The 10,950-nt window shown below is 55.9% G+C and overlaps 1 protein-coding gene across 1 annotated transcript; it reads left to right on the top strand.

Annotated features, from left to right (window-relative positions):
- Positions 1 to 578: 578 nt before the first annotated feature.
- Positions 579 to 9,204, top strand: ANGPTL4 (angiopoietin like 4). Its single transcript, XM_021528285.2, has 7 exons — positions 579 to 1,088; positions 1,376 to 1,486; positions 1,972 to 2,098; positions 6,240 to 6,353; positions 6,439 to 6,534; positions 6,838 to 7,113; positions 7,690 to 9,204. Exons 1-7 carry the CDS (start codon positions 579 to 581, stop codon positions 7,869 to 7,871), a joined length of 1,416 nt encoding a protein of 471 aa, XP_021383960.1. The 3' UTR covers positions 7,872 to 9,204.
- Positions 9,205 to 10,950: the final 1,746 nt, after the last annotated feature.

Raw genomic sequence — 10,950 nt, 5'->3', positions numbered from 1 at the left:
CCGGCTCCTCCCGGCCTCGGAAGGCGACACGGCGGCATCCACGGGAATGGGGGACCAGGCATCATGGTTTGGTGCAGATCAGGGTCCCCAGTGCAGGATGAGGGGCAGGACAGTCAGCAGGGATGGGATAGGGATGGGCACGGGGACAGGGATGGGAACGGATATGGGCATGGGGATGGAGATGGGAACAGGGATAGGAAAGGGGAAAGGCATAGGGTAGGGACTGGAACGGGGATGGGGACCCCCAGGGATAGGAAAGCAGATGGGAATGGGGACAGGAATGGGGATGGAATGAGGAGGGGAATGGGGACGGGAACGGAGATGGGAGTGGTGACGGAGATAAGGATGGGGGCAGAGATGAGTACTGGTGCAGGCAGGGCTCAGCGGCGGGGACCAAAGCTGCCCCGGGGGGGCGGACAGGACGGTGCCGGGCGGCGGAGACGGGCCCGAGCCGCGGCCGACGAAGAGGGCGAACAAAGCGGCGGGGCCGGGTGGGCGGGGAGGGGCCGGTGCGGGGCCCTCCCCGCCACGGGGCCATAAAAGCAGGGCGGCGGCGGCGCGGGCAGCGGAGCGGCGCGATGCGGCTCGGCGGCGCGGCGCTGCTGCTGTGCGCGGCGGGGCTGGCCGCGGCCCCCGCGCCCGCACCGGGAGCCGGCGCCGAGCGGCGGGCGGCGGCCGGGCGGGAGCGGCGGCTGCAGTTCGCCTCCTGGGACGAGGTGAACGTGCTGGCCCACGGGCTGCTGCAGCTGGGGCACGGCCTGAAGGAGCACGTGGAGCGCACCAAGGGCCAGCTGCGGGAGCTGGGCGGGCGGCTGAGCGCCCACAACAGCTCCCTGGGGCGGCTGCTGCGGCAGGCGCGGGAGGCGCAGGAGCGCGGCGAGCGGCTGCGGGGCAGCGTGCGGGAGCTGGAGGGCCGCGGCCGGCAGCTGCTCAACCTCTCCGAGGCGCTGCGGCAGCGGCTGGAGGAGGTGGCGGCTGACAAGGACGCGATCCAGGGCCGGCTGGAGCGGCTGGAGGGCCGGGTCCGTGTGGCGCTGCAGGCGCGGCCGGCCGGGAACCAGAGCGCTCGGGACCTGGGGGCGCTGCAGGTGAGCGCGGCGGGCACCGGCATCCGCCGCAGCAGCGAGGGGGTGCAGCGGGATGGGGAGGACCCGACAGGCCCTTGCCGCTGGCACCGAGGCGGGGAGCGGCGGTGGGGGGACACCCCAGACCCTGGGAACGACTGCGGGAAAGACCCGACTGCCCCGGGACATCGGGAGCAGCTGGCAGGGATCGGCGTCAGGAGAGCGGAGGGGTCTGGGGGCACCGGGAGCGCCCTCCCGGGAGTCTTACATAGCCAGAACTCCCCGGAGCTCATCTGGCTCTTCCCCTGCAGTCCCTGATGGATGCTCAGAACCTGCGGATCGAGGAGCTTCTGCAGAAAATCAAGCAGCAGCAGTACAAGCTGGACAAGCAGAACCTGCAGATTAAAAGCCTGCAGAGCAAGGTGAGCCCCTGTCCTGTGCTGCAGCCCCCAGCCTGGCCCTACGTACTGTGGATACCGTGGCGTGACACTCCTGCTGTCCCTGCTCTGGTGGTCGTGCTGGTGCTCCCTGGCTTCGGGGGCGCCGAAGGAGCCACAGCTCTGGTCCCCATGCTGCAGTGTGTCATCAGGACGTGAGGGTAGCAACCTGCAAGCTTCCAGAGAGTTTGCATGGAGCAATAGGAGGAACTGGTGGGTGGGAACAGCCTCCCTGGGCTCTGCCTTTGCGTTCCTCTGCACAATAAACTCGCTAGCATGGGTGTGAAAAACCACAATCGTTCCTGGCTTTGCCAGGACTGGGCATCTCCTGTTCCTCGAGGTTTCTAGGCAAGTTCAGCCCCAGCTTTGGCCGCAGGGAGTGGCTGGTGTGTGGCTGACCTGCTCCCCTGAGTAATGGAGTGGAAAACAAGCGGAGATAAAACCGTTCTGACTTGTGCATTTTTTTTTAGGTCAATCTACTAATTCCCCTACATCACAACAAAACACAGCCTCCAAAGTGGAAGATAAACCTGAAGAAGAGCCTCAACCTCACCAACCAGAGTCAGAATGGCAGTGGGGAGCCCGTACAGACTCGGAGTGAGTATCTGCTTCCGCTGCCCTGCTTGTCCATGCCAGAGCAAACCTGTAGCAGTTGCGACCTTTTGGGAACAAAATGTTCATTTGCCTTGAGTCAGGATGTGAGATTTGCTTGAAAAGCTGGAGCTTGGGAGTATGGGCAGAGTGAGGGGATCTGGAGCACAGGCAGAATCCTTGCCTTCTGGGCCAGTGTCAGTCCAGCAGGAATTTAAGGATTAAAGAGGCTTTTTGCTGCCTGTTGTTAGGTATGCAGTGGGGAGTAGACGGAGCCTGAGAACAGGTATTTTATAGAAAGGACTGGCAGGCGTGGGGGAAGGGTGTCTCAGCTCTTCTGAGTTAACTCTTGTTCACCTGCTCGCACTTCACCAGGCAGGTGTGAAGTGTCTTTGCTGTCTGTGGGAGGAGGGTAGGGTTAGGGAGCCCTGGCCTGAGAGCAGAGCTGTGTCTTGTGTATCTCTCTACCTCGGCTCATATTCAGAGCTTATCTTGTGTGTGAAATGCACTGTCCTTAGCTGAAGGTGCTGAGTTGAAGTGGATGCTCACAGCCCTGGGAAATGTGCATTGCAGCAGGCAAGTGGATGCTGCCATCTGCAAGCTCCTGGCTCTGCCTGGAGCATCCTCTCCCCTGGCAGCAGGACTGGAGGGGCTCCTGCAGAGCAAAGGGCAGCAGAGTGAGTGTCCCCAGCTGTGCCATGTCCTGCAGCCTCCCTCCAGACAGGAACTGAACTGATGTCCCTGCAGGGTTTGCTGGCCAGGAGCAGCCAGCATCATGCTGTGTCAGCCAGATCATAGTACTGTCTCTGCTGTGCTGCTGTCTAGGGATCTTCAGCAGGATGAGGAGGCATGAGGAATTCCTGCTCAGGGCCTGGCCTAGCAGGGATGGTTATGGGAAAACACATGATAATTTTTCTGTGGAGCCTGGGGCTGTCACTGGTGTGTCTGAAAGCTGGGTGGGCAGAACAAAAGGGCTTGTCCACAGGGACAAGAAGAGAGGTGGAACGTGGTGCTTCAAACTCTTCCTGGGGCACAGCTCAGTGGGGCTGTGCAGGGTCAACCTTACTAAGAGCAGCACTTACGAGCCAGAAAACTCTCTCAGAACTTCCCTCTCCTGTTTTTTTCCAAGTTCTGCTTTGTGACTTGCCTGCAGTAGTGTGTGTCATAGAACAGTTTGGGTGGGAAGGGACCTTTAGAGGTTATCTAGTATAGCCCTTGGGTTATGCTTGGAGATGGGCTGGGACCTTTGCTACTTGCTGATGCAGATGTAGGATGTTCTGGCTGATGCTGACTACAGAAATGTCTGTGGTAGTGGAAGGCAAAAAGAGCTGCAGCCCCCACAGATGCTGTGTCAGCTCAGGACCTTCCAGTGCTGCTCTGTCCCTGATGGAAAGACCCTGGACATGCCAATTCTGTCCCACCAGCTGTGAGCTTCCCCTTTTCTTGCCTAATCCCTGATGTTGGTATCACTGACAGAAAACAAATTGGCTTCTTTCATTATCGAGTGAGTTCTCTGGCAAATCTTAAAGCACACAGGCTGGCCCTGTGCCCTCTGCCCAGGGAGCCTTGTGGCTGCTTTCGGAGCAGGGGAATGCTGGGGAGGCTTGTGCCGGCAGCTCCCAGGCTATTGTCAGGCAGAGCCTGGTGCCAGCGCGGCCCTGGGGAGCGGCGCTGAGCTCCAGCAGCAGCCCTTGCAGAAAGACCCTTTTATTTGCATCCAGTGAACACAAGTTTTTTCAGGGCAGGACTGGCATGGGGCCAAGCATGTGAAAGTTGAAGGCTCAAAGCTGCCTGGAGAGTGAGAGGTTTAATAGCTTGCAGAAAGAGGATCACGTCTTTGGGCAGAGCCTGTGCTTGCTGGCAGCCAGCCGAGTAGGGGAAAGGTAGAGCCCTGCTCACGCTTTCCCTGTGGCTCTGAGACTCCAAAATAATGGGGCTGGGTTGGGGTGGGAGAGGGGGAGGCAATGCAGGCAGCTCTGGGCATGCCCTGCCATCCCTGAGGATGGGTGTTTATACCAGGTTAGTGACCTTCCCTGTGTCGTGGCTGGAAATCCTGTTGGGTGAATAAGGCAGATACAGCCTTGTTGTGTTGCTTGGCTAAATAAAGGGGGAGGGAAAAGGAAACACAGGAGCAGTCAGGAGGGCTTGTTCTGCTGGTGCCATTTGGATGTGCAACATGAACTGGAACTAACAAGCATGTTCCTCAAACAAAAAGATTGAGCAGAGGCTGTTCAAGCAGCTGCGTATTTTCAGCTGCTGGAGAGTCCCTGTGGCACCTGGGGAACAGGGACCAAGTACAGCCAGGGCCCAGAAATGAGAAACAGGGATAGAGTTGACTTGTGCATGCTGGGACCACTAAACATCTGCCTGGTACCATCCCACCGATGCTGGAGAGGAGGTGAGGAGCTTGGCAAGCCCAGCACCTCCCTGCCATGGCAATGTGAGCAGGGGCCTTGGCTGTAGCGATCCTTCCTCCGAGCCTGGTTTGCTTCCCTGCCTGCATTTACCCAGAAAGTGGGGATATTCAGGATGCACTCAGCCCCTGCATTTGATCCTTGATGCACAATGCCCTCGATCCCTCTGTCATGGCTTTCAGGGTAGGTCTGGGGCTCAGCTTGTCCTATGGTGGCACCAAGCCTGCCCTGGAATTGCCCTGGGGGTGTGAGGAATGTGACCACCAGCTGTGCTGGCTGTGGGAGAGGGGCTGCCCCTGCCGAGGAGGGGAAATTTTGTAGGGGGAGGGGAAGGTAAAGAGAGGAATATGTTGGAAATGGGTGAAAGGTGATGGCAGATGTCATATTTCTGTCCCCTGGGACCCCCCTGACCTTTCCTCCAACTGGGGCTCTGCTCTTCACCCCAATGCAGCATCAAGACTCCCCAGCACTCAGTGAGGGTGGAAGAGGGTGATGTTCTGCAAGGGCTGATTTTATTCTTGGCAGCTCAGAGGACCTTCTTTTCCCCCTCTGTCTGCCCCCAGGAAGCCCCTGGCTGCTGGAGGAAGCTTTTCTCTTTGCTGCTGCTCTGAATCATGGTGTCAGCCCTGACCCTGGGGCAACTACTGTGAGGGGACCCCCATGGCCAGCACCCCAGCACAGCCCAGGGCTTGTCTTGAGGTTGTCTCAGGGTCATGCTGGCAGCAGCTGTGAGCCAGGGTAGCCAAAGCTACAACCCATCCGCCTGGCCTGGGGAGAACAGGGCCCCTTTGTCTGGGGGTGACTGGGGCACCTGTCCCTGATAACAAAGAGCCCCTTGACTGTGCAGCACCCTGGAGCTGAAGTCCCTGCACATCCTCCTGTGGCCTTTTGACTCGAGTGTTGTAACAGGTTCCCCCTGCTTCATCTCTCTCAAGTGCTGTGGGTGGTGGTTCCTGGATGGACTTTTATCAGAGCTGTTGAAATGGTGTTTTGCTGGCAGCTCTGAGCAAAGTCCCTCAGAGGCAGAAGGAGCAGTGGGAATCCCTGGGGGTGGAGTGGGATGAAGCAGGGTGTGGCTTCACCCTGGGCAATCCACTCCTGCAATTAGCTGGGGCTCCCAGAGTCCACCCCCCACTCCTTGACTCCTTGTCTCAGTCAGTGCATCTTGGAAAAAGGGTCTGGTGCTGTGCCTGTTGGTGGCAGGTTGCCCAGCAGGGACCACCACAGCTGCTGGGAGAAAGAGGTCATGTGCTGGATGCTCAGCCACCTTCCTGATGTCAGGACTTTGTCTTTCTCTCTGCCTCTGAGGCCCCTTGACGCTGCTTCAGCCTTGTGTGGGATGGGGACGCTTGGCCCTGACATTGCCCCACCCCAAATGGGCCACTCCTGTCTGCAGGTGTAGAGGGACCTGGGACCTCCTCTGTCCCTCCTTGATGGGGAGCCCTGCTCTCCAGCTGAGCTCACTCCAGCCTGGCCCAAAGCCTGGCTTTTCCCTTGGATGAAAGCCCAATGAGCTCTGTATGAATAAAAGGGAAGATGTGGGGTCACAGTGTTTAAAGATGCTGGAGGCAGGGGCTGTTGTCCTCAGCACGTGTCCAGAGCTGCAGCCACTGCTGTGTGCAGCTGAGCGGGCTCGTGCCAGGGCTGCCAGTGCTGGGGCCGTGGTAGCAGCAGCCTGCTGAGGACGTGGGGCTTGTGGCCATCTCCTCAGCTGCTGTTTCCTTCCCCTGCAGAGCTCCCAGAGGGTTGCCACCAGCTCTTCCTGGCTGGGCAGCAAAGCAGCGGCATTTTCCAGGTGCAGCCCATGGGATCTCAGCCCTTCAAAGTCTACTGTGACATGACCGCAGGTAAAGCCGTGCAGTGCCCCACAGCATCTGGCAGGGTGGTCTGGTAAATGATAACCCCAAGGGACTGTGTTTTCCCTTCCCACAGAGGGTGGCTGGACAGTGATCCAGAGGCGCATGGATGGCTCTGTGGACTTTGACCAGCTGTGGGATGCCTACAAGAATGGCTTTGGAGACCTTCGTGGTAGGTGGATGATGGTGTCTATGTTCTCACTGTGTGATAAGAGAAGCTTAGCAAAAGTTATTCCCCTTGCTGGCCTCTGGAGCTCTCTGTGCTGGAGCACAGATGTGGGCTGAAGGGATGGGTGGGACACTGCTTGCAGAGCAGGGGTCCTAGATCTTCCTGATGTGTCCAGCAGGTGCCACACAGTGGTTCAAATGCTGCAGTGTCCTAGGTTGTCCCTGCTTGTCTCTGGAGCTTGCATGCATCTCTGCTTTTCATGGCATGCTTGTGTCCCTGCAGCCAAAGTCATGATTCTTATTTCAGGTGACTTCTGGCTGGGCCTGGAGAAGATACATCACCTTGTCCAAGAGGGAAAATACAATCTCCTGGTTGAGCTGGAAGACTGGGAGGGGAATTCCCAGGTGGTTCAGTTTGTCTTCAGTCTTGGTGGTGAGAGCACAGCCTACACACTCAACCTGCTGGGGCCTCTGTCTGGAGAGCTGGGAAACGCCATTGGGGAATTCAGGCAGCTGCCCTTCTCCACTCGGGATCGTGACCATGACCTTAAAGCTGACACAAACTGTGCCAAACACCTCTCAGGTCAGTATGAGGTCTTACATCCCAGTATGTGCACTTCCCTTTCAGCCCGCGAGGTTTCCAGCCCTTTCAGTCTGGTGATGGTCCAGTGGGACCCAGACCCTGTGGCACTAGACCCCTTTGCTGTTGAGCTGGTCTTGTCCTCTACTTCCCTGGGACAGCTGCTTCTTTGGGAAGAACTGTGCAGGCAACCAAGAGGGAAGCTGAAGCTGAGGAGGGAGGATTCATGATTCAGGTCTTGGCCCAAGCACCTGTCCTCATAACAGCTCTGCTGCCTGCCACTTTGCTTTGGAACCTTTTCAAGCAGAGCAGAAGCCTCCCTTGCCCTGGCTGCTGAAGGGTTGGAGGGTGGTTTTCACACAAGGAGCAGCAGCCTGGATTTGCAGATGCAGCCTGAAGTCATGTTTGATCTGTGAAAGGTTTCCCAGTGCATGGAACTCCTTGCTGTACATGAGGTGGTCTTGTAAGGTTCTGAAGCTCTGGGAAAGTGGGGGAAATAGGGGCATCAGCTGTATTGAACCTAGGTTTTTCTGGGTGGAATTTCTATGAGTTAAAATTGTGCCTTCATTGCCCTTGTAGGTGGTTGGTGGTTCAGCACCTGTGGCCACGCCAACCTCAATGGGAAGTACTTCCGCTCCATCCCCCGGCAGAGGCACGAGCGCAAGCAGGGCATCTTCTGGAAGACATGGAAGGGCAGGTACTACCCCTTGAAGTCAACCATCATGAAAATCCAACCTGCAGCACTGGAAGCAGAGCCCTAAAGTTCATACTTGAGACTTTCTCCATGGAGCATGGACCTGAGCTCCCTCACTCAGTGTTTACAGAAATCAACCTCCCCTTCCTTGGTTAGAAGCCCTTTAGAGGCACAACACTATTCCTCACTAAAAGTAAAACAGCTCCACGTTGCCAAAACCCCTGAATGGGAACTCCCAAATCTGAAGAGGAGCCCCAGGAGGGAGAACCACCTCCAAAGCATGCACAACGGTCTTCTCACCTGCCATGTGCTGCTGTGGGCAGTTCAAACTGTCTGGTGCTTTCTGTCCTGTCTTAACATTTCTGTACTCTGTTGATGGCCTGGGGCAGGTGGGGCATGTGAAGTGTCTCACTGCTCTGGACCACAGCACTGGGTATGGAGTCTTGCTGTGTCCTGTCTTTCACTGTTGTTCCCAAATGATGTCCCAGGTACCATCCTGTGAGAGCCCCTGGAGCCTCCTTCCTGTGGGGCTGGGGGCAGTGAGCCTCAGGCAGCTCCATCTGTGCAGCCCCTGCCCCCTGAGGTACAGGGCTTGCTGGGAAGGCTCAGGGTGACCTCGGGCTCACTTGCCTTCCTTTTGAAGACCTGTATTTCTGGCTGTGCTGGAATTTGCTGGGAGCAGGGAAAACTGCTTCCAGCTCTAAGGTTGTTGGGTGAGATCCTGCTGCTGGTTGCCTGAGGGGCCAGGTCCTGGGGAGTTCTGCCTGCTGCATGCCAGTGATGCTGGGGGTGGGCAGGACAAGCACTGGGACAGCACAGATCCAGAGCAGTTACTGTCCCTGGGTGGGACCAGCCTTGCTGTCACTGTCAGCCCCCCAGAAGTAGGGGCTGCCTTCTTCCACCAGACACCTCCTGCTTCACAGAGTGACTGGACCTGTCCTGCATGTGTGTCCCAGTACTACAAGGCCAGGGGACAGCAGGGTTTCTCTGCAAGAGCCACACTTCATCAGGTGTGTACCATGATGTATGGCATCACCTCTGCCTTTAGGGTGGGTGTTTGGGGAGAGGTGGCCAAAACAAGGCCGTGAAAACTTACAGGCCAAGCTGCAGTCTTGGGGCTTCCCAAGCATCCTGCCCTATTGAAGTCATATTGACTACTATGCTAGAGCTCCTAGCTGCTAAATACTGTACATAGTTGTTTGTAGGATGTTGGACTCATTGATGAATTCTGTTTCAATTTGTTTTCATATTTAAATGTAATGTTAATAACAATGTGGTGTAATTTATAAATGTTGATGCTGGAAAGGAAAGCAAGTGTAGTTTGTGTATTTTAAGCATTTTTTGTACTAAAATATCTTTTCTGAAGATGTCTTTTAATAAAAACAAGCCTTTAAGTGTCCTGCCTGGATTATTTTCCTGATGGTTTATCTGTGGCAGGTGTGTTGGGAGCATTGTGATGGTTCTGCATTTGAAAATTTCCTTTGTTGGAATTGTGACCTGAGCACTCTGCTCCCTTCTTGCTGTAGCCCTATGGAGCTCCTCTGAGATAAATTGCTGCTATAGGGCCCAGCAGCAGGTTTTAATCTGCTTGAAGTTTATGGGCTCCTAAATTTATTTTCTTCCTGGAAATTAGACTGTGGGACAGCAACTTTGTAAGTGCTGATGTGTTGTGTTTTCTAATTCCCTGATTGCAGACCTTTGAATGAAGGGGGGATATTCCTTGGAGGTGGCTGGAAAAGCCTGTGCCAACCCATTGAAAATGGGCAGAGTCTAAAATCTGGGTAATCCAGGCCCAACAAAGTCAGCTGATCAGGGCAAGGCCCACTAAATAGCATCCTTTTAACTGCTCATAACAAATGTGTGCAGTCATGTTTAAAAGCATTTATTGTAACTTTTGTGGGGTGATTGTAGATGTAGGAATGAAATGAGCTGGGGATGGAGTAGGGATCTTTAAGGTGATGGGGGTAAATTCCAGCAGTGCTCCCAATCCCATCTGTATTTTTTCTCCAGCTCCAATATACTAGAGCTGGAAAAAATCATAGGTGCTTCTCTGGCTGGTCAAGGAAGGAAGAGGAAAACCTGCTTGTTGCAGGAAGAAGAGATGAGACTGGTCTAGTCCCCCAGGCAGCTCTATAAATACCTAATGTACCTAAATCTGGCCCCAGCTCCCACATCTGTCCTGTTTCCCTGGGGGAAATTCCAGGGTTAATGATAGCTCCAAGCACAACTGTGCAAACAACCTATTATATGCAGCTCTGTGCTCACTCCTGCACTCAGAAATGCATTTTTAATATTCTCTTTCCTTAATTCAAAATTTGCTTAATCCTTGAGTGCAGCAACAGATACTGGAGTGCATATTTTAGTCTGGATGCTAAAGTGATGCGACTGAAGTGGGATTTATGCATCAAATAGAAGCTAGTGAATGAGCTCTTCTGCGATGCCAGGTTTTGGGTTTTTTTGCAGACTTGGGGTTTGCTCCCCTGTGATGTATTTGATCTACAGGAGGTGCCTGGTGTATGATGCCAGCCAGTACCAGGCACCATCCAGGGTTTGACAAATGCCAAATGCCCTAAACCTTGCCTATCCTAGGGATCACAACTTCTGCTTGCTTTCCTGTGTGTGTCAGTCTTGCCTGTCCATCAGCATCAGTGCCACCGATGCCCCAGGGCCCTCGGTGCCACACTGGAGCACGTGGCATCCTCGGGCCCGTTCAAGCTCCCTCTGCAGAAGCTCTGGGGCTGTTTTCATCTGAAATCCCTCACCTTTTTCATTTCTAAGCACTTCAGCTGCAGCTGGTGGCAGCAGCTCGGGGCTGCCTCGGGGCTCCCTCCAGCGCTGCCGGAGCACGGGCGTCCTCCAGGAATGCTCCCAAAACCGGCCGTGCTTCCTGCAGGGGATGGCACCTGGGCCTGCAAGAGCGCCCAGCAAAACCCCAGCGAGGGCTGGTTAAGAGCTGCTTCTGAAGGTGGGGATGATGGAAGACCAAAGGCTGCGGGGTCTGGGCAGGGTGGGGTTTTGGGGCAGCAGCGCCGTGGGGCAGGCTGGGGCTGTGCTGCAGTGGCTCGCACGGAGCTGGCGTGCCCCTCAGAGCTCGGAACCATCAGTAGGAGCAGAGTGACCTGGGACTCTCGCAGAGCATCATTAGA

This window comes from Lonchura striata, chromosome 28, assembly GCF_046129695.1.
Source record: "Lonchura striata isolate bLonStr1 chromosome 28, bLonStr1.mat, whole genome shotgun sequence".
Taxonomy (NCBI): Eukaryota; Metazoa; Chordata; class Aves; order Passeriformes; family Estrildidae; genus Lonchura; species Lonchura striata.
Note: the sequence above shows the minus strand (reverse complement) of the source record. Positions and strands in the feature narration are given on the sequence as shown.

Coding starts and splice junctions, on each gene's coding strand:
- ANGPTL4 (XM_021528285.2), top strand. CDS start 579: ATGCGGCTCGGCGGCGCGGCGCTGCTGCTGTGCGCGGCGGGGCTGGCC. Junction 1,089..1,375: donor GGGACCTGGGGGCGCTGCAG/GTGAGCGCGGCG, acceptor CTTCCCCTGCAG/TCCCTGATGGATGCTCAGAA. Junction 2,099..6,239: donor GGAGCCCGTACAGACTCGGA/GTGAGTATCTGC, acceptor CTTCCCCTGCAG/AGCTCCCAGAGGGTTGCCAC.